Source organism: Plecotus auritus (genome assembly GCF_963455305.1).
Source record: "Plecotus auritus genome assembly, chromosome: 15".
NCBI classification, from domain to species: domain Eukaryota; kingdom Metazoa; phylum Chordata; class Mammalia; order Chiroptera; family Vespertilionidae; genus Plecotus; species Plecotus auritus.
Genome location: NC_137781.1, coordinates 3200709 through 3228565, shown reverse-complemented (window position 1 = coordinate 3228565; position 27857 = coordinate 3200709). Strand labels below are relative to the sequence as shown.

General features: G+C 54.9%; 1 protein-coding gene across 1 annotated transcript in view; it reads right to left on the bottom strand.

The window, feature by feature from the left end:
• The window catches only part of ATP10A (ATPase phospholipid transporting 10A (putative)), a gene marked incomplete at both ends in the record, with an annotated part of 67807 nt that overhangs the window by 21933 nt on the left and 18017 nt on the right, over nt 1-27857 (bottom strand). Inside the window, 12 exons of the mRNA XM_080651578.1 lie at nt 1696-1880; nt 2640-2766; nt 3889-3992; nt 5869-6481; nt 7780-7974; nt 8850-9067; nt 11124-11376; nt 14499-14629; nt 15949-16080; nt 18804-18910; nt 20860-20945; nt 21784-21844. Coding sequence (XP_080507704.1) covers nt 1696-1880; nt 2640-2766; nt 3889-3992; nt 5869-6481; nt 7780-7974; nt 8850-9067; nt 11124-11376; nt 14499-14629; nt 15949-16080; nt 18804-18910; nt 20860-20945; nt 21784-21844 — 2212 coding nt within the window. The remainder of the gene's footprint in view (nt 1-1695; nt 1881-2639; nt 2767-3888; nt 3993-5868; nt 6482-7779; nt 7975-8849; nt 9068-11123; nt 11377-14498; nt 14630-15948; nt 16081-18803; nt 18911-20859; nt 20946-21783; nt 21845-27857) is intronic.

The following is a 27857-nucleotide window of genomic DNA, read 5'->3' as shown; positions in this document are numbered from 1 at the left end:
GTTGCAGGTTCCCCACCCCGGGCCCTGGTTAGGGCAGGTGCAGGTGGCAACGAATCGATGTGTCTCTCTCACATCGATGTTTCTCTCTCTCTCTCTCTCTCTCTCTCTCTCTCCCCACTTCTCTCTGTAAAATTAATAAAAACGTTTCTCGGAGCCTGGCCAGCGTGGCTCAGTGATTGAGCATCGACTTATGAACCAGGAGGTCATTCTGGTCAGGGCGCATGCCCAGGTTGTGGGCTCGATCCCCAGTAGGGGGCGTGGAGGAGGCGGCCGATCCATGATTCTCTCTCATCATTTAACGTTTTTTTTTTTCTTTTGTTGTTGTTGTTAATTCTCACCCGAGGATATTTTCCCATTGATTTTTAGAGGAGGGAGAGGGAGAGACAGAGAGAAACATCGATGTGAGAGAGACACGTCGACGGGTTGCCTCCTACCCGTACCCCGAGACCAGGGCCGGGGAACCTGCAACCAAGGCATGTGCCCTTGACCGGAATCGAACCCGGGACCCTTCAGTCTATGGGCTGACGCTCTATCCACTGAGCCAAACCGGCTCATCACTGATGTTTCTCTCTCTCTCTCTCTCTTCTCACTTCCTCTCTGAAATCAATCCTATCTAATAAAGAGGGCATATGCTAATTGACCATCACTCCGTCACAAAGATGGCTGCACCCACAGCTGAGGCCAAGTTCCCATAAGGAGCCTTAACGAGCAATCAGCAGGGACCTGAGGCTACACCCTCCCCTGCCCCCGTGGGGCTTGACAGGAGACTTCAGGCCGTGTCCCCCACCCGGCAGGGCTTGACAGGGGATCTCAAGGTGCGCTTCCCGTCCTGGTGCTGGGCTAGGGGACCTCAGGCTGCTCCCCCCGCCACAGCGCCAGGCCGGGGGACCTCAGGCCACTCCCCCCACCCAGTGGGGCTTGACAGGGGAGCTCAAGGTGCACCCCCAGTGCTGGGTGGGGGGAACTCAGGCCACACCCCCTGCCGGTGGGGCTTGACAGGGGACCTGAGGCTGTGCCCCCCTCCCGGTGCTGGGCCAGGGAACCTGAGGCTACGTCCTTTGCCCGGCGGGGCTTGACAAGGGTGGGACTGGCCGGGTCTGGATCTAGCCCAGTGGGGTGGGGGGGCGGCCAGGTCTGGGTCTCACATGATTTTGAGGTGCATGTGGGTGGCCGGGGACTTGACTCTGGGTCCCGTGGTGAGCCCCAGACTCTGACAGGAGGAATATTTTCATATACATTTTACTAATTTTCTTTCATCTCTGACACTGCTATTATAGAGAAAGGGCAAATAGCAATATTAAATGATTTCCTCTAATTAATCCCCTTCTAATGTGCACGAATTTCGTGCACCGGGCCACTAGCAAAAATATATTTTAAAGAAACAACATATTCTCAGGTGAGGATTTAAAAAAAAAAGGAAGAAGTCACAGACGTATGTTCCTTTGACACTAAGAGACCGCGGCCAGTGCCACCTGTACCAAGGCAGTGAGAAGCTCGTACTAAGCGCCAGAAACGGAACCCAGGTGCAGGCAGAGGCCCAGGGCGGCGGGGGTCTCCGCAGCTGCTGGAGGGAGGAGGCTCCAGGCGGTGGCATCGCGCTGAGCTCCAGGCGGGGGCCCCCCCGTGGGAGGCTGCCCCGAGGAGGGGCGGGGCGGGGCCAGGTGTCTCCGGGACCCCCATGCCCCTGGGACCCACCTGGGAGTCGGCGTTGAGGGTGAGGACCTCCTCGTCCTGGTCCAGCAGCTTGCAGGCGTAGGCGATGTTCACGGCCGTCTCCTGCTTGTCGCCGGTGAGGACCCAGATCTGCAGGCCCGCCTGGCGCAGCTTGGCGATGGTCTCGGGAACGCCGTCCTGCAGGCGGTCTTCGATCCCGGTGGCCCCTGGTCCGACAGAAGGCAGGGCAGGTGAGAGAGGCCCTTGTGTCCCCGTCCGTCCTCAGACCCCGATGGGGCGAGAAGCCACGCTGAGTGGCCCGCGGACTGGGAGCCGCCGAGGGTGGGCCTGGAGCGGCCGCGTGCGTGCGGAGGAGCGGGCAGGGCAAAGCAGGACGGCGCTGGGCCCCGTCCCATGGCGCTGACTGCTCGACGCAGTGGAGGGTGAGCTGGGGTCACGGGGAGCCCTCGATCAGAATCCTCTGAGCCCACAACCCAGCGTCTCTAGCTCTCCCAAACGCGCAGCTGACGCCCACCTTTATTCCTTACTTTTAAAAAAAATATATATATATTTTTATTGATTTCAAAGGGGAGACCTAGGCACCAGGAGGTCAGGGTTCCATTCCCGGTCAGGTCACATGCCCGGGTGGCGGGCTCCATCCCCAGTAGGGGGGCATGCAGGAGGCAGCCCATCTATGATTCTCTCTCGTCATGGATGTTTCTCTCCCTCTCCCTCCCCTTTCCTCTCTGACATCAGTAAAAGTATCTAAAAATAAACAAATAAAAAATAGAAACTATTTTTATGTGTTTTTAATTGGTTTCCCAGAGAGGAAGGGAGAGAGAGAGAGAGAGAGAGAGAGAGAGGGACACATCGGGCCAGGAGTTTGGTAACCGAGGTACCACCGAGAGCACGTCCCCTCCCCCACCCTGACCATCTCTGCAAACCGCCCTGGTCCACGCAGCCGGCCAGGCGGGAGCGTTAACTACCCAAAAGGTGCAGGTTGGTCTCCAGGCGGATGGCCGACTGAGAAAGGAGCTCCTCGCGGTTGTCCACGGCGGATTCCGCCTCCAGGTGGCCCTGGAGCCAGCAGGCGTATTCTTCCTTACTCAGCACCTGAGAGGGAGGGGGGGGGGGAGAGAGAGAGAGAGAGAGAGAGGCAACTCGCTGAGTGCCGTGCTCAGGTGAGTGTGTGCCTCCTGGAGCACCTGGACGCACATATTGGCCCTCACTCACCCCTCTTTTTATTTTATAGATAATATTTTAAACATTTCTCTTTTATTTTATTTTATTTATTTTATTTTTTTTTAAAATATATTTTATTGATTTTTTACAGAGAGGAAGGGAGAGGGATAGAGAGTTAGAAACATCGATGAGAGAGAGAGACATTGATCAGCTGCCTCCTGCACACCCCCACCTGGGGATGTGCCCGCCACCAAGGTCCATGCCCTTGACCGGAATCGAACCGGGGACCCTTCAGTCTACAGGCCGATGCTCTATCCACTGAGCCAAACCGGTTTCGGCTGTTATTTGATATTTTTTCCCTTTGAGTTTTGAGAGTGGAAGGGAGGGGGAGAGACACGCAGAGAGAGAAACATCGAGGTGAAGAGAGACACATCGCTGGGCTGTCTCCTGCATGCCACCCGACCGACCGAGGCCGGGGAGAGCCTGCAACCCGGGCAGGTGCCCTGGACGGGAATCGAACCCGAGACCCTTCAGTCCCCTGGCTGATGCTCTATCCCAGCCGTGGGCAAACTACGGCCCGCGGGCCGGATCCGGCCCGTTCGGCTGTTCTATCCGGCCCGCGGAGCCGAAAGAGCGGAGGGTTCTCTTGCTCTCCCCTCCGCTCCTTTACTTTGAATTTATATTAGTTCACACAAACACTCCATCCATGCTTTTGTTCCGGCCCTCCGGTCCAGTTTAAGAACCCATGGTGGCCCTCGAGTCAAAAAGTTTGCCCACCCCTGCTCTATCCACTGAACCAAACTGGCTAGGGCCTCTTTTTTTTTCTTTTTTAAAATATATGTTGTGTTGATGTCAGAGAGGAAGAGAGAGGGAGAGAGAGAGAGAGAGAGAGAGAGAAACATCCATGGTGAGAGAGAAGCACGGATCGGCTGCCTCCCCTCCGGCACGCCCCACACTGGGGATCGAGCCTGCACCCCGGGCCTGTGCCCTGACCTCCCGGTTCCTAGGTCCGTGCTCAACCACGGAGCCACGCCCGCCAGGCCCCCCACTCACCCTCTTGGCGATGCACAGGGTCCGCAGGCCCTCCAGCGCATACAGGTTGAGGTAATTCTGGGTCTGGCTGCGGATTTTTTTTTGATGCCTTCCCCTGGCGTCATCTAGGTTGGAGCGGAAGAGAAAAGCGGGTGAGCAAGAGGAACAGAGACCCGTGGGTGCCCTAGAGCCGATCCGGGCCTCGGGCACCGGGAGATGGCGCCAGCCTCAGCACCTCCGAAGCTTCCTAACAAGCAGGAAGCCACTCCTTCTCGTCTTTCCCCACGGAAAACGTCCAAGGGTGGATGTTCGGAGAACTCTTACTAAGCAGACAGCTGATGACTTCATTTTCTTTCTTTCCTTTTTTTTTTTTTTTTTTAAGTGTGTTTAAAAATACACAACACACGGTCGAAACCGGTTTGGCTCAGTGGATAGAGCGTCGGCCTGCGGGACTCAAGGGTCCCGGGTTCGATTCCGGTCAAGGGCATGTACCTTGGTGGCGGGCACATTCCCAGTGGGAGGTGTGCAGGAGGCAGCTGATCGATGTTTCTCTCTCATCGATGTTTCTAGCTCTCTATCCCTCTCTCTTCCTCTCTGTAAAATATCAATAAAATATATTTAAAAAAATAAAATAAAAATACACAACACAGCCCTGTCAGGCCGCTGCTCCATGGTCAGAGCAGCGGCCTGCAGACGGAAGGGTCGTGGGTTCGATTCCCGCAGCAGGTTTCGGCCCCAGCTGGGGTGAGTGTGAAAAGTAGACAGTTAATGTGTCTCTCACATCGATGTGTCAGTGTTTCTCTCCCCCTCTCTCTCTCCTCCTCCCTTCACCTCGCCCTGAAAATCAATGGGAAAAATATAAAAATAAAGGCATGCAACTTCCTTTAGGGGCCAGGCCTCATTAAAAAAAATAAAGATATAGCCCAGCCCATGTGGCTCAGTGGTTGAGCATCGCCTCATGGACCAAGAAGTGGCCAGTTGGATTCCCTGTCAGGGCACACGCCCGGGTTGTGGGCTTGATCCCCAGTGTGAGATGTGCAGGAGGCAGCCGATCCATGATTCTCTCTCATCGATGTTTCTCTCTCTCCCTCTCCCTTCCTCTCTCTCTAAAAATCAATGGGAAAATATCCTCGGGATTGACAAAGAACCATTAGAAAAATTAAAAAAAAAAAATAGCCCTGACCGGTTTGGCTCAGTGGATAGAGCGTCGGCCTGCGGACTGAAGGGTCCCGGGTTCGATTCCGGTCAAGGGCATGGACCTTGGTTGCGGGCACGTCCCCAGGTGGGGGTGTGTAGGAGGCAGCTGATCGATGTTTCTCTCTCATCGATGTTTCTAACTCTCTATCCCTCCCCCTTCCTCTCTGTAGAAAATCAATAAAATATATTTTAAAAAAGTAAAAAATAAAAAATAAATAAGCATTCATGAGAATCACTTTTCCCACGGAAGGGAGCTCTTCCTTGGAGCCAAGGATGCACCCTTGCCATCGCCATGGGAGGGGCCAGGGGACCTGGGGAGGAGGGACCAGGGGACCTGGGGAGGAGGGGCCAGGGGACCTGGGGAGGAGGGGCCAGGGGACCTGGGGAGGAGGGGCCGGGTACCTGGGGAGCAGGGGCGGAGTACCTGGGGAGCAGGGGCTGGGGTACCTGGCGAGCAGGGCCGGGGTACCTGGGAAGGAGCAGGGGCTGGGGTACCTGGCGAGCAGGGCCGGGGTACCTGGGGAGGAGGGACTAGGGGACCTGGGGAGCAGGGGCGGGGTACCTGGGGAGGAGGGGCCGGGTACCTGGGGAGCAGGGGCGGGTACCTGGGAAGGAGGGACTAGGGGACCTGGGGAGGAGGGACTAGGGGACCTGGGGAGCAGGGGCGGGTACCTGGGGAGCAGGGGCGGGGTACCTGGGGAGCAGGGCCGGGTACCTGGGGAAGAGGGACTAGGGTACCTGGGGAGCAGGGACTAGGGGACCTGGGGAGCAGGGGCGGGTACCTGGGGAGCAGGGGCCGGGTACCTGGCGAGCAGGGCAGCAGCAGGTCCATGACCACCGAGTCGGCGCCCTTGGTGTAGACCTGGATCTCCTGGGTGAGCGGGTGCCGGATGACCACCGACATCCTCTTGCGCGTGGAGTCGAAGCCCAGCGTGTGCAGCAGCGGGAAGGTGAGGCGGCCCAGGTGCGGCAGCTGGAGGGCCACCTGGTCCTGCAGGCGCTGCACCAGCGCGCAGTCGTAGGCGCGCGCCGCGTAGACCAGCGCGGCCTCGTCCGGGCTCTCGGCCTCGTAGCGCAGCTCCGGTTCCTTGGGCGGCGGCGGCGGCGCGCGCTCCAGGGCGCATCGGTCCGGGGCGCACTGGTCGGGGGCGCCTGGCGGGGGCGCCCAGCCGTCCTCTCCGCCGCTCTCGGCCGGGGCCTGGGCCTGGGCCGGCTGGCTCAGCTTCTCCTCCAGCCCCAGGAGCGCGCTGTCCGCCGGCAGCACCGACAGGAAGCCGGAGCCCGCCTTGGAGCCGGACTTGGGCGCGGGCAGGCTGCCCACGCTGCTGCACCCCGCCAGGCGGCTGGGCGAGAGCCTGCGCAGGAGCCCTTCTATGGTCTTCACGGGGGACCTGAGCGGCTCAACGCGCACCCTCACCTGCGAGAGAGAGAGAGAGAGAGAGAGAGAGAGAGAGAGAGAGAGAGAGAGGGAGAGAGAGAGAGAGAGAGAGAGAGAGGGGCCGGGAGACGGTGAGGTGGGGTCCCCACCAGGCTGCCACCCGCACGCCCGTCCTTCTCCCCAATTCCTAGATTTCGGGGCGCACATTGCAAGTTGCAACCAGAGTCAACATACTTCCTTCCTTCCTTCCTTCCTTCCTTCCTTCCTTCCTTCCTTCCTTCCTTCCTCCCTCCCTCCCCTTTCTCTTTCTCTCTCTCTTTCTTTCTTCCTTTTTCTTTTATTTCTTTTCCTTCCTTCCCTTCCTTCCTTCCTTCCTTCCTTCCTTCCTTCCTCCCTCCCCTCCCTCCCTTCCCTCTTTCTCTTTCTCTCTCTTTCTTCCTTTTTCTTTTCTTTTATTTCTTTCCCTTCCTTCCCTTTCTTTTTTCTTCCTTCCTTCCTTCCTTCCTTCCTTCCTTCCTTCCTTCCTTCCTTCCTTCCTTCCCTCCTCTCTCTCTCTCTCTCTCTCTCTCTCTCCTCACCTGAGATATTTTTCCATTGCTTTTCATAGCGGAACGGAGGAGAGAGAGAGAAAAACATCGATATGCCAGGCCGGCATGGCTCAGGGGTTGGGCATCGACCTAGGAACCAGGAGGTCAGGGTTCCATTCCCGGTCAGGGCACATGCCGGGTTGCAGGCTCCATCCCCAGTGGGGGGCGTGCAGGAGGCAGCCGATCCGTGATTCTCTCTCCTCATGGATGTTTCCCTCTCTCTCTCCCTCTTCCTTCCTCTCTCTGAAATAAAATAATAATAAAATCAAGCCCAGCCGTGTGGCTCATGGGTGAGCGTTGACCTCATGTCAGTATTTCTCTCTCTCTCTCTCTCTCTCTCTCTCAAATCAATAAACATATCTTCGGGTGAGAATTAAATTCTCTCGCACCACTGATGTTTCTCTCTCTCTCTCTCTCTCCGTTCCTCTCTACGGAATCAATAAAAATATATTTAAAAAAAAAACAAAAATATGCAAATAACATTCCCAAACCCCAAAGAATCTTTCCTGAACCAATGTCAACCTGTGCAGCTGGCTGGTGACCTCAGGATCCTAGTCCAGGTGGCCAGTCCCCCAGTCCTGGCCCCCGAGTCCCGGTCCCGGCCTGCCCAGACCCGGCCTGTCGGGTCCCCTCTCCTGCGTGGAGCTGGGAGCCTGAGACTTGCGGGAGGTCGTGTAGGGCCCCTGATCCCGGCCCCCAACGGCTACAGCCTGGGGGTCGCGAGGGCCTTGGGGGGGGGGTGGGACTTGCCTTTTGCCGGGGCTGATCCGGGGCGGTGACCACGACCGTGTTGCAGATGGTGAGGGCGATGAAGAAGTCGAAGACGTCGGACAGCTCGGGCGAGAGGTGGGCCAGCGGGTGCTGCTGGTGCCTCGCCACGGCCAGGCGCCGGTCGCACTCGCTCACCTTCTCCAGCAGCTTGGGGTCGGGCGTGATGTCCTTCTCCTGGAAGAAGCCAGGGGCCGAGGGGCCTACTCGGTGTCTGTCTGTGACCCAGGGAACTACTGTGTGTCTGGGTGGTGGACAAAGGCACCTTGATTTCTTTCATTTCTTTCTTTTTTTTTTTTTTTTTTAAATCCTCACCTGAGGACATTTTTCCCATTGGTTTTTAGAGAGAGTGGAAGGCAGGAAAGAGGGGGAGAGAGAAGGAGAGAGAGAGAGAGGGAGAGAGAGAGAGAGACATCGATGGGAGAGAAACACTGATCAGTTGCCTCCCGCTCCCAGCCCAACCAGCGCTGGGGATCAAAGCTGCAACCGAGGTACGTGACCTTAACGGGAATCGAACCCGGGACCCTTTGGTCTGCAGGCCAACGCTCTATATCCCAGGGGTGGGCAAACTTTTTGACTCGAGGGCCACCATGGGTTCTTAAACTGGACCGGAGGGCCGGAACAAAAGCATGGATGGAGTGTTTGTGTGAACTAGTATAAATTCAAAGTAAAGGAGCGGAGGGGAGAGCAAGAGAACCCTCCGCTCTTTCGGCTCCGCGGGCCGGAGAGAACAGCCGAACGGGCCGGATCCGGCCCGCGGGCCGTAGTTTGCCCACGGCTGCAGTCTATCCACTGTGCCAAACCAGCCAGGGGGACATGTTTATTGATTTGAGAGAAAGTGAGAGAGAGAGAGACAGAGATTGAGAGACAGGGAGGGAGAGAGAGAGAGAGAGAGAGAGAGAGAGAGAGAGAAACATGGATGTGAGAGGAACCTTCACCGGTTGCCTCCTGTACGTGCCCCGACTGGGGACTGAACCTGCAACCCCGGTAGGTGCCCTAGAACAGCCACCCCAGAGCACACCGAGGCCTCGGAGGGCCGGGGGGGGCCTCACCATGGGGCTGCTGAAGGCGGTGTGCTTGGACAGCATGCTGGCCCTCCTGGCCTCGGCCCGGCTGCCCGTGCGCCGGTGCGACCTGGTGCTCTGCGTCCGGTGCACCAGGCGGATGCTCTGGTGGCTCCCGATGCTGCCGCGCTGGGACAGAGAGCCGCCTCTGGGCAGCGGCTCCTCCGAGTCCGAGTCGGCCTCCTGGTACCGGGCCAGCCGCTGGGCTGTGGGGAGAGGGCCACGGGGTGACACGGGGCGGGGGGGCGGGGGCGCACGGCCCGACAAGGTTCCCACCGAGGGATGGAGGACGCACCTACACGCCCCCTGATGTGGCTGATAGTCTCAACCCATTTCACAGATGAGGAAACTGATGCCCAGAACACTCCCAGAGCTCGCTGAGGTCCCAGGAAGCAAGGCTGGGGTGGGGTGGGGAGTGGGGTGGTGGTATTAGGCCCATGGCATGCCAAATCGTGGGTCCTATTCTTTTTTTTTTTTTTTTTAAATATATTTTATTGATATTTTACAGAGAGGAAGGGAGAGTGATAGATAGTCAGAAACATCGATGAGAGAAACATCCATCAGCTGCCTCCCGCACACCTCCCACTGGGGATGTGCCCGCAACCAAGGTACATGCCCTTGACCGGAATCGAACCTGGGACCTTTCAGTCCGCAGGCCGACGCTCTATCCACTGAGCCAAACCGGTTTCGGCGGTCCTATTCTTTTTGTTTTTTTTTTGTTGTTGTTATTCCTCACCCGAGGATATAGTTCCATCGATTTTATTAGGGAGAGAGGGAAAGACAGAGAGAAACATCGATGGGAGAGAAACACATCGATCGGTTGCCTCCTGCTTGAGCCCTGGCCAGGGGCCAGCCCGGGGAATGGAGCCTGCCACCGAGGTACGTGCCCTTGACCAGAATCGAACCCGGGACCCACACCGGCGAGGGCGTGGGCCCTGACCTTTCTGGCACACACACAGGCCGAGTGTGTGAAGCCTTGATGCCCCCTCTCCGGGTGAAGCCTCGATGTGAATGGGGTCTTGGGGGCACGGGTGTTGGGGAAGGCCTAGCTGGGCGCGGGGCCCCCTGGCTCGCGGGGGGCTGTCCTGACAGAGACTCACACAGGGAGGAGCAGCAGCAGCAGCGGGCTCCCTGCTCAGGCCCCGAGGGCACTGTCCTCCCTCACCCCATCACCAGCGCGAGCCTTTAAGGACGCCCGCCACCAGGGGGCAGTGTCACCCACACGCACAAGTCCCTTGTCCCACCGCCTGGTACCTAGGTTGATTGATGCTCAATCACGGAGCCTTGCCGACCCGGGCATTACAAATATATATTTTTTTTAAAAAAATCAATGGAAAACCCTCGCCGGTGTGGCTCAGTGGATGGAGCTCGTCGGCCTGCGGACTGAAGGGTCCCGGGTTCGATTCCGGTCAAGGAAGGGCACGTACCTCGGTTGCAGGCTCCCGGCCCTGGTTGGGGGCGCGTGCGGGAGGCAACCCATCGACGTGTCTCTCTCACATGGGTGTTTCTCTCTGTCTCTCCCTCTCCCTTCCACGCTCTCTCGAAATCCAGGGGAAAAAAAAAATATCCTCGACGGAGGATCTATAACGAAATGAAAAATCATAAAGAATCAATGGGAAGCCCTAACCGGTGTGGCTCAGTGGATAGAGCGTCGGCCTGCGGACTCAAGGGTCCCAGGTTCGATTCCGGTCAAGGGCATGGACCTTGGTTGCGGGCACATCCCCAGGTGGGGGTGTGCAGGAGGCAGCTGATCGATGTTTCTCTCCCATCGATGTTTCTAACTCTCTCTCCCTCTCCCTTCTTCTCTGTAAAAAATCAATAAAATATATAAAAAAAAGAAAAAAGAAAAGGGTTCTGGCCCTGGCTGGTGTGGCTCAGTGGATACAGTGTCGGCCTGCGGACTCAAGGGTCCCGGGTTCGATTCCGGTCAAGGGCATGGACCTTGGTTGCGGGCACATCCCCAGGTGGGAGGTGTGCAGGAGGCAGCTGATGGATGTTTCTCTCTCATCGATGTTTCTAACTCTCTCTCCCTCTCCCTTCTTCTCTATAAAAAATCAATAAAATATATTTTTAAAAAAATCAATGGGAAAACGAAAACCCTCAGGTGAGGGTTAACAAAGGAACATCCGTCAGCCTGGAAGGATGTGTGTGTGTTTCTGTGCGTGTGCGTGTGCGTGTGCGTGTGCGGGCGGGCATGCACGAGGCTTGGCAGGACCAGTTCTCGGGGCCCCGCCACCCCGGGAGCCCCCAGCGGGGACTCACCGTTGGCGTCGTGCGAGTACTCCATCCCGGACACAGTGCACCGCCGGAACACCATCTTGTTCTCGGTCAGGGTGCCCGTCTTGTCGGAGAAGATGTACTGGATCTGCCCCAGGTCCTCCGTGATGTTCAGCGCGCGGCACTGCAGCTGCGCGTCCGTCTCCTCGTCGTACAGGTCGGCGTCCTGGTTGATGAAGTACACCTGGCACACTTTGACGATCTCGATGGAGACGTACAGCGAGATGGGGATCAGGACCTGGGAGACACGGGGCGCCCAGAAGTGAGGGACCGACCGTGAGGGCCAGGGAGGCGCGCGGGATCCGTCGAGGCCAGTGGTCGGCAAACCGCGGCCCGCGAGCCACAGGTGGCTCTCTGGCCCCTGGAGTCTGGCTCTTCCACAAAATACCACGGCCTGGGCGAATCTGTGTTGAAGAAGTGGCATTAGGAGAAGTTTAAGTTTAAAAAATTTGGCTCTTGCCCTGACTGGTTTGGCTCAGTGGATAGAGCGTCAGCCTGTGAACGGAAAGGTCCCAGGTTCGATTCCGGTCAAGGGCATGTACCTTGGTTGCGGGCACATCCCCAGTGGGAGGTGTGCAGGAGGCAGCTGATCGATGTTTCTCTCTCATCGATGTTTCTGACTATCCCTCTTCCTCTCTGTAAAAAATCAATAAAATATATATTTAAAAAATAATAATAATAAATAAATAAAAAATTTGGCTCTTGCCCTGACTGGTGTGGCTCAGTGGATAGAGCATCGGCCTGCGGACGGAGGGGTCCCAGGTTCGATTCCGGTCAAGGGCATGGACCTTGGTTGCGGGCACATCCCCAGTGGGAGGTGTGCAGGAGGCAGCTGATGGATGTTTCTCTCTCATCGATGTTTCTGGCTCTCTGTTCCTCTCTGTAAAAAATCAATAAAATATTTTTAAAAAAATTGGCTCTCAAAAGCAATTTCCATCGTTGTACTGCGGATATTTGGCTCTGTTGACGAATGAGTTTGCCGACCACTGGTCTAGGCCAATGCTTCCCGCCTTGCTCCAGCCACGCCCCACCGAAGCATCTCTAACATCCTGATGGCCCCCCCCCTCCTACCTCCATGACACAGAATTCTTATTATTATTCACAAAGGCAACTCCTGTTCACGCGGAGGAAGCCTCAAAGGCCATGCACGTGGTCTACACAAGCTTCCCAAGAACGTGGCATCCATGAGACAGAAAAACAAAAGGACGAAAGGACAGTGGACGTACTGGGGAAGAAATCACTAAGGAATTGTTAAAAAATAATAATAACGTGAAGGGATGTGAAAAAATAGCAAAGTTTCAAAACATGTCACAGAGAACGGAAATGCATCAGGATGTCACCGTCTATATTTATAGACTGTCTACGAGGCCCCTCGAACCGTAAGACATGCAAAACATTCACTGCGAATAACGCCTTCTCGAATCGCCCCCCTTCAACGTCAAACTGCCCCGCTCTGGGGCGTGTGCCCCACGTTGGGAACCACTGGTCTAAGCCAGCGGTCGGCAACCTCCTTCGTCAACACAGCCCAGTATCAACAGGACAACGATGGACATCTCTTTGGAGAGCCCAATGTTTTAAACTGAAACGTCCTCTAACGCCACTTCTTCAAAACAGACTCGCCCAGGCCGTGGTATTTTGTGGAAGAGCCACACTCCAGGGGCCAAAGAGCCGCCTGTGGCTCGCGAGCCGCGGTTTGCCGGCCACGGGTCTAAGCTATTGAACATGACAACAACTGCGTGGCGCAGGGGTTGAGCGTCGACCTAGGAACCAGGAGGTCGCTGGTTCGATTCCCGGTCAGGGCACGCGCCCGGGTCGCGGGCTCCATCCCCAATGTGGGGCGTGCAGGAGGCAGCCGATCCGTGATTCTGTCTCCTCCTTGAAGTTACTATCCCTCTCCCTTCCTCTCTCTCTAAAAAAAATAAAAAATAAAAATCAATGAAATGACGACAACACACCCTAGCCAGTTTTGGCTTAGTAAATAGAGCGTCGGCCAGAGGACCTAAGGGTCCCGGGTTCGATTCCGGTCAAGGGCAGGTTCCTTCCAGCCCGGGCCCTGGTCCGAGCGCGTGCAGGAGGCAACCCATTGGCGGTGTGTGTCTCTCACATCGATGTTTCTCTGTCTTCCCCTCTCCCTTCCACGCTCCCTGAAAAAAAAAAAAAAAATCAATGGAAAAACGTCCTCGGGTGAGGATGAAAACAATAAATAAAAACAAAATAAAATGAACTAAAGTAAAATGAAATGACAAGACCACAAGGTAGCAGGAGCTGTACTGTACCTTCCGGAGTGTACGGAGGCGGGTTTAGAGTCCTATGGGGCAAGAGTTTTAGGGTACAGGCAAAAGGGCTTAAAGAGGACAGCCTGCAGGTGCCACGGGACAGCAGACACCCTCCGTGGCGGTACCCGGGGCCGGGACAGACACGAGCGCGTTCGCGCGGCTAAGTGGTGCTCGAGAAAGGCTAGGAGAGGAGAGAGAAGGAGAGAAGAGACAACAGACACTGGCTCAGTCAGAGTCCCCGGCGCCCCGTCACCTCGGGCCACAGCGGCCTCGGCCCCCACGCTGTCCCCCAGGCTCCCAGCGGCCCGACCCTCGGACGCACCCCACCAACGTGGTTTCTGCAAAGACAAGAAGGCTCCCAGGAGAACAGGCAGGTTCGCTTTGACAACGTAAGAGCAATCTCCACGAACCCCCGGCCGGCGTGGCTGAGCGGTTGAGCATCGACCTACGAACCAGGAGGTCGGGGTTCGATTCCCAGTCAAGGGCACATGCCCGGGTCGCGGGCTCGATCCCCACTGGGGGGCGTGCAGGAGGCAGCCGATGCATGATTCTCTCTCATCGTGGATGTTTCTCCCTCTCCCTTCCTCTCTGAAATCAATAAAATAGCCAAAACCGGTTTGGCTCAGTGGATAGAGCGTCGGCCTGTGGACTGAAAGGTCCCAGGTTCGATTCCGGTCAAGGGCACGTAACTTGGTTGCGGGCACATCCCCAGTAGGAGGTGTGCAGGAGGCAGCTGATCGATGTTTCTCTCTCATCGATGTTTCTAACTCTCTATCCCTCTTCCTTCCTCTCTGTGGAAAATCAATAAAATATATTTAAAAAAAATGAAATCAATAAAATATAAAAGAGAGAGAGAGAGAGAGAGAGAGAGAGAGAGAGAAGGGCAATGGAGACTCTGAGCTGGAAAATCAGCCAAGAACACGCCCTCTGGATAAACTAGGTGTCTGGATAAAATGCAGCACCTTCGGAAGGTACGTCGCGCAGTCCCTGGCCCCGGGGCGGGGTGAACAGGAAACCCTGGCAGAACCCGAGGGCTTTCCGAGTTCCGGGCAGAAGCGTAGGACGAGAGCCCTCCCCACCGTACCTGCAGGACGATGATCATCGTCAGGAACGAATACACCGCCGCCGTGACCGGGGACCAGGAGCTGCCGTCCGCCTCGGGGACGCCAAACAGCGCTTCCTTCTCTTGATACCGCCGCACCCACACGCCGTGGCCTGTGGCAACGTTCAGAGAGAGAAGAGTCACTCATCCCAGGGCTCCGGGCAGACAAAAGCCAAACCAGAGACTGTTACTCAGTGGGGGGTGGAGGGGGGGGGCATCTTGGCCCAAGGCGCCTGCTGGTCGCCTAAGAAAGCAAAGCACAGCCCCGCCGGCGTGGCGCAGGGGGTGAGCATCCACCTAGGAACCAGGAGGTCACGGCTCGGGTTCGATTCCTGGTCAAGGGCACACGCCCGGGTTGTGGGCTCCATCCCCAGTGCGGGGCGTGCAGGAGGCCGCCGATCCATGATTCTCTCTCCTTGTTGATGGGTCTCTCTCTCTCTCTCTCCCTCTCCCTTCCTCTCTGAAATCAATAAAAATATATTTAAAAAAAACCCCAAAAAACCAATAAAGCCCTAGCCGGGTTGGCTCCGTGGATAGGGCGTCGGCCTGCGGGTCAAAGGGTCCCGGGTTCAATTCCGGTCAAGGGCATGTACCTTGGTTGCGGGCACATCCCCAGTAGGGAGTGTGCAGGAAGCAGCTGATGGATGTTTCTCTCTCATCGATGTTTCTCTCTGTCTCTCCCTCTCTCTTCCACTCTCTCTAAAGATCAATGGGGCCCTCACCGGTGTGGCTCAGTGGATAGAGTGTTGGCCTGCGGACTGAGGGGTCCCAGGTTCGATTCCGGTCAAGGGCATGTACCTTGGTTGCGGGCACAGCCCCAGTAGGGCGTGTGCAGGAGGCAGCTGATGGATGTTTCTCTCTCATCACAATGTGTCTAACTCTCTCCCTTCCTCTCTGTAAAAAAAAAAAAAATCAATAAAACATATAAAAAAAAAAAAAAGATCAATGGGAAAATATCCTCCGATGAGCGTTAACAACAACAACAAAATAATAATAATAAAAACGAAACATCCTTCCGCCCAGGAAGTTTCCAACGGGAAACGTAACGCAGGGTGCCACGCCCGCACGTCTGAGCATCTCCACGTGGCCCCGGCGGATCCCCCCTGCCGGTGCCCCTTCGCTTGAGGGCAGGGGTCCTCAAACTTTTTAAACAGGGGGCCAGTTCCCTGTCCCTCAGACCGCTGGAGGGCCGGACTACAGTTTTAAAAAAACAAAACAAACGATGGACAAATTCCTATGCGCACTGCGGGCCCGGGACGCGTCGGCTGCTACGCAGGACAGGCAGCGGCACCCGGCGGGCCGGATCCATGTCCTCGGCGGGCCGCCTGTGGCCCGCGGGCCGTCGTTTGAGGACGCCTGCTTGAGGGCCTAAGAAGAAGTCGTGGGCAGCCCACCAGGCCCGCCCGGAGGCCGTCCCCGCGAGGAGACTTACCGACCGCTGAAAACAGAGACATACAAACGAGGAGGAGGACACACCAGAGCACGTCGCAGTTCATCTGCCTCTCCAGCATGCTGCGCTTGTAGCGAGGGCCGCTGTTGTTCAGCAGCGCCTTGGTTTCATGTCCTGTTGCGGGGGGGGGGGGGGGAGGACAAAAGGGAGGGGGCAGAGGATGAGGGGGTGCGGGCGCTCCGTGCCCAGCAGGGACGGGGGGCCCCTGGCACCGTCTCTGCGGATGGAAGTAGAACGCTCCTGCCATCCAGGAATACCTAGACCAGTGGTCGGCAGACTCATTCGTCCACGGAGCCAAATATCCACAGGACGACGATGGACATTTCTTTGGAGAGCCCAATTTTTTTTTTTTTAATATATTTTATTGATTTCTTACAGAGAGGAAAGGAGAGGGATAGAGAGTTAGAAACATTGATGAGAGAGAAACATTGATCAGCTGCCTCCTGCACACCTCCACCTGGGGACGTGCCCGCAACCAAGGTCCATGCCCTTGACCGGAATCGAACCTGGGACCCTTCAGTCCGCAGGCGGACGCTCTATCCACTGAGCCAAACCGGTTTCGGCAAGCCCAGTTTTTTAAACGTGAACTTCCTCTAACGCCACTTCTTCCAAACAGACGCATCCAGGCCGTGGTATTTTGTGGAAGAGCCACACTCAAGGGGCCCAAGAGCCGCCTGTGGCTCGTGAGCCGCCATGTGCCGACCACGGGCCTAGGGGACAGGCCAGGCCAAAAGAGCAGGGCATATGCTTGCCCTGACCGGTGTGGCTCAGTGGATAGAGCGTCGGCCTGCAGACGGAAGGGTCCCGGGTTCGATTCCGGTCAAGGGCATGGACCTTGGTTGCGGGCACATCCCTAGTAGGGGGTGTGCAGGAGGCAGCTGATCGATGTTTCTCTCTCATCGATGTTTCTAACTCTCCATCCCTCTCCCTTCCTCTCTGTAAAAAATCAATAAAATACATTAAAAAAATAAAATAAAGGGAGCAAGGCATATACATGATCTGAACCCGGCCACAGCCATGGGGCTGCAGGGAGGCCACAGGCTAATGCTCAGGGGGAACGCTTTTTGGTCAGGATGGGATCAGGTATTGTGCTTTTTGCTCATTTCTTCATTGCCCAAACAATCTGCAATGGGTCTATGTACGTCATTTATTTACTTTTAAAATATATATTCCTTTATCGATGTCAGAGAGGAAGGGAGAGGGAGCGAGAGAGAGAGAAACATCCATGATGAAAGAGAATCATGGATCGGCTGCCTCCTGCACGCTCCCGACTGGGGATCAAGCCCGCAACCCGGGCGTGTGCCCTTGGCCGAAATCGAACCCGGGACCCTGCAGTCCGCAGGCTGATGCTCTCTCCACTGAGCCAAGCCAGTTAGGGCGAGTCTAGGTAAAGAAAACACACACACACACACACACACACACACACACACACACACACACACACACATATATATACTAGAGGCCCAGTGCATGAAATTCGTGCACGGGTAGGGTCCCTAGAAGCTGCCAGCTGCTGGCCTGGGCCTTCCTTCTTCCCACGCCACCCCTGGTGGTCAGCACACGTCATAGCGAGCAATCAAACTCCCAGTTGGTTGAACTTCTGAGGGGACATTTTGCATATTAAGCTTTTATATATATATACAAAAGCTTAATATATATATATATTATATATATAAGCTTTTATATATATAAAAAAGCTTATACATATATATATAAGCTTATATATATTTATATATATATACTAGAGGCCCAGTGCACGAAATTCATGCACAGGTAGGGTCCCTAGGCCTGGCCGGCGATCAGGGCTGATCGGCGGGGCAACCGGTGGGGAGATCGGGGGACCCCCCGCTCCCACCCCCCTTGGCTAGCCTGGGGCCTGCGGGCTGGGGGCAGCTCCTGCATGGAGCATCTGCCCCCTGGTGGTCAGTGTGTGTCATAGGGACCGGTCGTTCCGCCAGTCATTCCGTCGTTCAGTTGATTTGCATATTAGGCTTTTATTAAATAGGATTCTTATTGATTTCAGAGAGGGAGAGATAGAGAAACATAATGATGAGAGAGAATCACGGATCGGCTGCCTCCTGCACGCCCCCTACTGGGGACCAAGCCCGCAACCCAGGCCTGTGCCCCTGACCGGGAATCGAACACGGGATCCTTCAGTCCGCAGGCCGATGCTCTATCCACTGAGCCAAACCGGCTAGAGTTATGCTACTTTTATAATCAGAAAAAAAAACACAAAAACCCAGTCAGTATGGCTCAGAGGTTGAGCACTGACCTATGAACCAGGAGGTCACGGTTCGATTCCCGGTCAGGGCACCTGCCGGGGTTGTGGGCTCGATCCCCAGTAGGGGGCGTGCAGGAGGCGGCCGATCCATGATTCTCTCTCATCACAGATGTCTCTCTCTCTCTCCCCCCCTCTCCCTTCCTCTCTGAAATCCATACAAATGTATTTTAAAAAGAAAAGGACAGCCGAAACCAGTTTGGCTCAGTGGATGGAGCGTCGGCCTGCGGACTGGGGGGTCCCGGGTTCGATTCCGGTCAGGGGCATGGACCTTGGTTGCGGGCACATCCCCAGTGGGAGGTGTGCAGGAGGCAGCTGATTGATGTTTCTCTCTCATCGATGTTTCTGGCTCTCTCTCCCTCTCCCTTCCTCTCTGTAAAAAATGTCAATAAAAATATATTAAAAAAAAAAAAAAAAAAGATACTGCGCTCTTAACATTTAAAAATAAATAAATAAATAAAAAATAAAAAATAAAAAGGACGGATGCTCCAGAGCTCAGAGGACAAGGAGGGCGGCCGGCGCCGCCCCAGCCCCCACCGCTTGCGACACGCGTGCCCACCTGCGTAGATGACGATGCCGACCACGGCCTCCGTGTTCCTGATGGTGCAGCCTCGCAGCAGCAGGTTCTCCTTGTGCAGCCCGGCCTTCTTCCCGTTGTCATGCATGCTGTGGGGGGGGACGTGCGTCACGCAGGACACCTACACGGGCTGTGCTGCCTCGGGGAGGGAAGGCCGGGACGCCGGGTGCAGGGCGGGGAGGGCGGACAAGGACCCCAGAGGGCGGGTACCCTGCCGCCGTGGATTCTAGTCGCCGTTCACTGGGAACTGGCTGCTAAGAGCATCCCCAGGGTTTGCTCTGGATGAGCTTTAGGGAACCTTTTTGTTTAAAAAAAATATATATTTTATTGATTTTTTTTACCGAGAGGAAGGGAGAGGGAGAGAGAGTCAGAAACATCGATGAGAGAGAAACATCCATCAGCTGCCTCCTGCACACCTCCCTACTGGGGATGTGCCCGCTGCCAAGGTCCATCCCCTTGACCGGAATCGAACCCGGGACCCTTCAGTCCGCAGGCCGACGCTCTATCCACTGAGCCACACCGGTCATGGCTTTAGAAAACCTGTTTTCAAATATATTTTTACTAGTAGCCCTGCACACCAATCTGTGCGCCAGTAACTTGCCAGTAGCTCACTGCCCTGTAGCTTTCCCTGCCTGCTTGTAGCTCACTGCCCCACCCTCCTGCTAATCCCCGATCTGGTTCTTATGCTGCACGGCGTAACGACCATTTGCATATTACATCTTTATTATATAGGATTGATTCCAGAGAGGGAGAGGGAGAGGGAGAGGGAGAGGGAGAGGGAGAGGGAGAGGGAGAGAGAGAGAAACATCAATGATGAGAATCATGGATCGGCGGCCTCCTGCACGTCTCCCCTACTGGGGATGGAGCCCACCACCCGGGCATGCACCCTGACCGGGAATCGAACCGTGACCTCCTGGTTCCTAAGTGGACGCTCAACCCCTGAGCCACGCCGGCCGGGGCAGCTCTGGGGGAACCTCAAGAACCGTGTGCCCCGCGACCCTCGGTCTCAAACGCTAATTCGTTCCCGGAAGCTGTTCCAGAAGGAATGTGTTCGCAGATGGAATCCTTTGTTTCCCTCACAAAGGATGCAAACGGAACTCACCCGGCCCAGACCCCCACGTGGTTCCCCTTCCCCCCCCCCCCCCCCGTTCTCATATACAGTGCCTGTGTAATGGGCCGGTGAATCCATCAACTAACGCCTCTTAAATTGATCGAACCACCCCCTGCCGGCCTGAGAGGGATTTTTCACACATCACTGCCTCCAAGAGGCTATCGCCGGCTAACTGTTTTTCCTTTATCCAAATCAACACCAGTTTTTCTACCGGTTCAAGTGCCGGTGGCTGCTGTTTTGTTTTTAAGTATATTTTTATTGCCTGACCAGTGGTGGCTCCGTGGCTGAGCGTCGACCTAGGGACCAGGAGGTCACGGTTCCACTCCCGGTCAAGGGCACGCGCCCGGGGGTACGGGCTCCATCCCCAGTGGGGGGGGCGTGCGGGAGGCAGCTGATCCATGATTCTCTCATCATCATCGATGTTTCTATCTCCCTCTTTCCTTCTCCCTTCCTCTCTGAAATCAATAAAAAAACATATATATTTTTAAAAATATGTAAATCAGCCCTAACTGGTTTGGCTCAGTGGATAGAGCGTCGGCCTGCGGACGGAAGGGTCCCGGGTTCGATTCCGGTCAAGGGCATGTACCTGGGTTGCGAGCACATCCCCAGTGGGGGGTGTGCAGGAGGCAGCTGATCGATGTCTCTCTGTCATCGATGTTTCTAACTCTCTATCCCTCTCCCTTCCTCTCTGTAAAAAAATCAATAAAAAATATATTTAAAAAAATATGTAAATCAACTGTTCCGGTCCACAGTTGGCTGTTACTGGCGAAGCATTTGGGAGAGCCCAAAGTTACACGAGAATTTGTGGCAGGCGTGGCCGGCCAGCACCCTAACTCCACGTTGCTCCGGGGCCCAGCGTGCACATACATGCCGCCTGTCGGACAGAAGGACAGGCGCAGGGGCAGAGGGAGGGACGATGACACTCACATGCAGCCTCGGAACCTGCTCAGGTCATTGTTGGGCCTCTCGCACTCGATGACGCTGGTGAAGGTCAAAGGGTCGAATTCGGAGACCTGAAACAGCAGGTGGGGGGGGGCCGTGTCAGGAGCGCGGGGCTCTGCTGGCTCCGTCCTGAAAGGCCCTCACCTTTCTGTCTTTTTATTTGTTTATTTTTCATCATCGTCATTTTTTAAATATATTTTTTATTGATCTCAGAGAGGAAGGGGGGGAGAGAGAGAGAGAGAGAGAGGCACCAAGGGTGAGAGAGAATCATGGACCGGCTGCCTCCTGCACGCCCCACACTGGGGATGGAGCCGGCAACCCGGGCATGTGCCCCGACCGGGAATGGGACCGTGACCTCCTGGTTCATAGGTCGATGCTCCACCCACTGAGCCACGCCGGCCGAGCCACCTTTCGGTCTTTATAAAAATATATGTATGTTTTATTGATTTCAGAGAGAGGAAGGGAGAGAGAGAGAGAGAGAAACATCAATGATGAGCCCTAGCCGGTTTGGCTCAGTGGATAGAGCATCGGCCTGCAGACTGAAGGATGCCGGGCCGATTTCTGGTCAAGGGCATGGACCTCGGTGGCAGGCTCCGTCCCCCTGGCCCTGGTTGGGGCTCATGCAGGAGGCAACCCATTGATGTGTCTCTGTGACATCCCTCTTTCTCTCTCTGTCTCTCCCCTCCCTCTAAAGAAAAATCAATGGAAAAATATCCTCCGGTGAGGATTAACATAGGAAAAAAAAAAAAAAAAACATCCATGATGAGAGAGAATCATGGATCGGCTGCCTCCTGCACGCCCCACACTGGGGATGGAGCCGGCCACTCAGGCATGTGCCCTGACCGGGAATCTACCGTGACCTCCTGGTTCACAGGTCGACGCGCCACCCCTGAGCCACGCCGGCCTCACCTTTCTTGCACCCTCGGCCGGGGGAGTCCCAGGGGCCGCCTCCGACAGCTCAGAGGGGAACCTGATCAAAGGGGGGGCCCCCCCCCTCCTGTTCCTCCTTGAAGATCTGCCTTGTCATAGAAGCAAGCCTCTCTAGGGGGTTCGAAAGCAGAAAGGCGGCCGTTCGCTCGTTAAATCCGACCTGAAACTGGAAAAAAAAGCCGGCCCCTGCCCCTCCTTCCCCTGCCTTCCCATCTCTTCGCCTCCTTGCTGCTTCAGCCAAAAAGAAAAAAGAAAAAAAAAAGAAAAAGCCTGAGGTGGCTTCATTCAAAGGCTCAGGGTGCGGGTTGGAGTTTGAATCCTCAAAATCAAAGGCCGGTTCCTTCCCCCCCCCCCCCGGGGGTGGGGGGTGGGGGACGAGTATTTCATGCTGCCTTCCCGGCACGGCCTGCAGCCGCCCAGGCCCGCTTCCTCTTGGAGCTGGGAGAGGATCCAAGGACGGGGTGGGCACTCAGACACCCAGAGTAGCCGGCGTTGTTTTATTTATTATTTTATGGAGGGCTGGTTTTTGTTGGTTTTTCAAATATAATGTCAGAGAGGAAGGGACAGAGAGAGAGAGAGAGAGAGAGAGAGAGAGAGAGAGAGAGAGAGAGAGAGAAACATCCATGCGGAGAGAGAATCACGGATCGGCTGCCTCCTGCCCGCCCCCCGCCCCCGGGGATGGAGCCCACAACCCGGCATGTGCCCTTGACCAGGAATCGAACCAGGGACCCCCCCAGGCCAACGGTCCATCCACGGAGCCACATCAGCCAGGTCAAGAGGCGTCCAACCACCGTCAAAACCTAAATGAGAGGCCTGGCCAGGGTGGTGAAGCAGTTAGGATGGCGGCTGGCGTGCACGGAAGGGTCTCGGGTTCGATTCTGGGTCAAGGCCACGTACCTGGGTTGTGGGGTTGCTTCCTGCCTCCAGTCGGGGTGCGAGCGGGAGGCAACCGTTCACGTATCTCTCACATCAATGTGTCTCTCTCTCTCCACCCCCCTCCCTCCCTCCCTTCCAATCTCTGAAAAAGCAATGGAAAAAATGGTCTCTGGTAAGAAGTTAACAAAAATTTTAAAAAAATAACCCGGCGGGTGTGGCTCAGGGGTTGAGCGTCGACCTAGGAACCAGGAGGTCAGGGTTCGATTCCCGGTCAGGACACATGCCCGGGTTGTGGGCTCCATCCCCAGGAGGGGGCGTGCAGGAGGCAGCCGGTCCATGATTCTCATGGTGGATGTTTCTCTCCCTCTCCCTTCCTCTCTGTGAAATCAATAAAAACGTATTTAAAAAATAAAATAAAAAATTGGCCCTCACCGGTTTGGCTCAGTGGATAGAGTTAACAGCCGGCGGACAGATGGGTCCCGGGTTTGATTCCCGGTCAAGGGCACGTACCTTGGTTGCGGGCACATCCCCAGTGGGAGGTGTGCAGGAGGCAGCTGATGGATGTTTCTCTCTCATCGATGTTTTTAACTCTCTCTCCCTCTCCCTTCCTCCCTGTAAAAAAATCAATAAAATATATTAAGCCCTAACCGGTTTGGCTCAGTGGATAGAGCGTCGGACTGCGGACTGAAGGGTCCCGGGTTCGATTCCGGTCAAGGGCACGTACCTTGGTTGCGGGCACATCCCCAGTGGGAGGTGTGCAGGAGGCAGCTGATCGATGTTTCTCTCTCATCGATGTTTTTAACTCTCTCTCCCTCTCCCTTCCTCCCTGTAAAAAAATCAATAAAATATATTAAGCCCTAACCGGTTTGGCTCAGTGGATAGAGCGTCGGACTGCGGACTGAAGGGTCCCGGGTTCGATTCCGGTCAAGGGCATGGACCTTGGTTGCGGGCACATCCCCAGTGGGAGGTGTGCAGGAGGCAGCTGATCGATGTTTCTCATCGATGTTTCTAGCTCTCTGTCCCTCTCCCTTCCTCTCTGTAAAAAATCAATAAAATATATTTTAAAAAAATATATACATATATATATAAAATAAAAGGGCAGGGAACGTTGGCAACTGGTAATGAACTAGCAAGCTTCCCCCCTCCCCCCCCCCCCGCCCCGTGGCGCCCTAATTTCCCCCAAACTCTTTTACTGTCTGCACAGCTCCTGCAGAGCCGCTGAGAAGAGCCGCTGAAGGCCATGGCCTGTCCCGGAGAAAGAACACCCCCCTCTGACTTCTCCGAGCCCCTCTCCCCCTTAGCAAGAGGGAGACGTATTTCTGGGGGAACATCGTCGCTCCTCCGCCTGCCCCCCCCACCCCCCGCCCCGAGTTCATTCTCCGGCGGAAATTAATCTGCCCGGAGGTGCCAGGGCGCTGCTCTCTGAGGCTCCGCGCCCAAAGTTGCTTGCGCATGGAATTCTCGAAATAAATCACGTTCCCGGGGACGCGGCGTCCTTTTAATTCTAGATCATTAATTTCGCAGCCGGCGTGTTTGTCTCTGGAATGCTCGCGGCTGGTGCGCCAGGCCCAATCCCTGATGACGGGCAGAGGGCCAGGTTCCTGCTGGTGGCAGCCCCGTCCCCCATCTTCCCCGGGAGTGAGCACCCCAACATCCCTCAAAGCTCTGGGTCCTCTATGCCACCGTCACCAGCTTTTTTCTTTTTTTTTAATATACATATATATATTTTAAAAATATATTTTTATTGATTTCAGAGAGCAAGGGAGAGGGAGAGAGAGAGAAACATCCACGATGAGAGAGAAGCATGGATCGGCTGCCTCCTGCACGTCCCCCACTGGGGATCGAGCCTGCCACCTGGGCATGTGCCCTTGACCGGGCATCGAACCGTGACCTCCTGGTTCCTAGATGGACGCTCAACCCCTGAGCCACACCGGCTGGGCCCAAATGTCCCTCTGTTCTTTTTTTTTTTTTTTTTTTTTAATTTTTTAAAATATATTTTATTGATTTTTTACAGAGAGGAAGGGAGAGGGATAGAGAGTTACAAACATCGATGAGAGAGAAACATCGATCAGCTGCCTCCTGCACACCTCCCACTGGGGATGTGCCCGCAACCAAGGTACGTGCCCTTGACCCGGAATCGAACCCGGGACCCTTCAGTCCACAGGCTGACGCTCTATCCACTGAGCCAAACCGGTTTCGGCGTCCCTCTGTTTTTGATGCCGGAGACGGACGGTCCAAACTCAGCTACAGAACTCCACACGCATCGTCCCTGCCCCAGCCACGGTCCACCGATGGATGTTTCTCTCTCATCGATGAAAGAAAGGCCAGCACAGCACCCGGGAAGAGGTCCCACAGGCAATGCCGGTCTCCCCCGGGGCCAAGGTCGGGATGTTGGCCTCCCAAGGTCAGCCCTCACGGACGTCCTGGCTGTGGGTCAAGGCCCCAAAGCACTTGATAAAGGCCAGAAGGGAGCCCACTCTTTGAAGTTCCGTCCAACACAAAGCCAACGCCGTCATCCTTTGAAGCTGTCTGCCTTCATCACCGTAAAAAAAAGGGCTTTTTTTTTATTTTTTCTCATAAGCCACTGTTGAAAAGTCAATCATCGAAGCCCTAGCCCGTGTGGCTCAGTGGATAGAGCACTGGCCTGCGGACTGAAGGGTCCCGGGTTCGATTCCGGTCAAGGGCACGTGCCCGGGTTGCGGACTCCATCCCCAGTGTGGGGGGCGTGCAGGAGGCAGCCGATCCATGATTCTCTCTCATCATGGATGTTTCTCCCACTCTCCCTTCCTCTCTGAAATCAATAAATATATATATATATTTTAGCCCTAACCGGTTTGGCTCAGTGGATAGAGCGTCGGCCTGCGGACTGGAGGGTCCCAGGTTCGATTCCGGTCAAGGGCATGTACCTTGGTCGCGGGCACATCCCCAGTAGGAGGTGTGCAGGAGGCAGCTGATGGATGTTTCTCTCTCATCGATGTTTCTCACTCTCTATCCCTCTCCCTTCCTCTCTGTAAAAAATCAGTAAAATATATTTAAAAATAAATAAATAAAAAAATATATATTTTTAAAAAATCAGTCATTGAAGATGAGGGAGAACGATTTCGTTGTTGCTGTTAATCCTCACCGGAGATTTTTCCCATGGATTTTTTTTTTTTTTTTCAGAGAGAGGGGACGAGAGGGGGTGAGCAAGAGGAACATGGATGTCAGAGACACACCAAAAGGTTGTCTCCATACGTGCCCTGATGGGGGAGGGCGGGCAGGTGGCGGGGGGGGCATTAAACCTGCAACCCAGGTACATGCCCTTGACCGGGAATCAAACCCGAGAACGGATGTGCTAACCCAGCCGTGGGCAAACTACGGCCCGCGGGCCGGATCCGGCTGTTCTATCCGGTTCTCTTGCTCTCCCCTCCGCTCCTTTACTTTGAATTTATATTAGTTCACACAAACACTCCATCCATGCTTTTGTTCCGGCCCTCCGGTCCAGTTGAAGAACCCATGGTGGCCCTCGAGTCAAAAAGTTTGCCCACCCCTGTAACCCCAGGTGGGGGTGTGCAGGAGGCAGCTGATGGATGTTTCTCTCTCATCGATGAAGCAAACCAGCTAGGGCAGAACTATTCTTAGTGTTTTTTTCCTCAAAGACACAGGAGTCAGGAATAGACGTTTTTGTTTGGGTGAGTCTCGTGTGTGTTCATATGACAGAGAATGGACTTTTTAAGCTTTGATTTAAGCTTTGGCTCAATTCTTCACTTATTTTATATATATATACACATATACATATACATATACATATACGTATACATATACATATACGTATACATATACGTATACGTATACGTATACATATACATATACATATACACATACATACATACATATACATATATATACATATATACATACATATACACATACACATACATATATGTATACGTATACATATACATATACATATACGTATACATATACATATACGTATACATATACATATACATATACGTATACATACACATATACATATATGTGTATAATTCCCCCCCCCCCCCAAGGGAGAGGATGGGGGAGAGAGAGAAACATTGACGCGAGAGACCCACATCGCTTGAATGCCTCCCGCATGCGTCCCGACTTGGGGGCGGGGAGCAAACCCCGCCAGCCGGATCGGGAATCGAATCCTTGACCCTTCCGTCCATGGGTGGACGCTCTAACCACTGAGAAAAAAAAACAAAACAACAACAACAAAAAGCAGCCATGGCTTTTTTAAAAAAATATTTTAAGAAATATTTTTAAAGCCGAAACCGGTTTGGCTCAGTGGATAGAGCGTCGGCCTGCAGACTGAAGGGTCCTGGGTTCGATTCCGGTCAAGGGCATGGACCTTGGTTGCGGGCACATCCCCAGTGGGAGGTGTGCAGGAGGCAGCTGATGGATGTTTCTCTCTCATCGATGTTTCTAGCTCTCTATCCCTCTCCCTTCCTCTCTGTAAAAAATTAATAAAATATATTTAAAAAAATATTTTTAAACAGGATGGGCCTGCTACAATAATTTTTTTTTTTTTGTCTCCAATCAGCGATTGGGTGCTCCAAGTCCTTTGCGTCCTCAATCGTTCCTGTTACAGCGTTACTGTCTTCCTCCAACCCCACCCAAAACACCACCACCCCCACCACCACCCCCACCACACGTTTGCGACGGTTAAATCTGACAACGAAAAAGGCCCACGGTATAAATTACGGGCTCGGTGACTAACCTTCAAGACGTCAAAGGAAAACCTTGACATTTCTGTAAAGGCTCAGTATCGACCGATCCAATTAACACACCGGGCCAGCCGTCCCTTTTCCAGGGAGGTGATGAATGGTTTTCCTCCCCCTCCTCCGCGGAGGATGTGGCTAATTTAATTAAAGACGAACAGCCTGCGAAGCGTTGGGAGGGAGAAACAGCCGCCACCCTTGACCTTGCAGACGGCCTTGTTTCACCTCTCATTTTCTCTCTCTTTTTTTAAAAAAAAATATATTTTTATTGACGTGGGAGAGGGAGGGAGAGAAACATCCATGATGAGAGGGAACCGTGGACCGGCTGCCTCCTGCACGCCCCACACTGGGGATCCAGCCCGCAACCCGGGCGTCTGTCCCGCCCGGGAATCGAACCCTGACCTCCTGGTTTCTAGGTGGACGCTCAACCACGGAGGC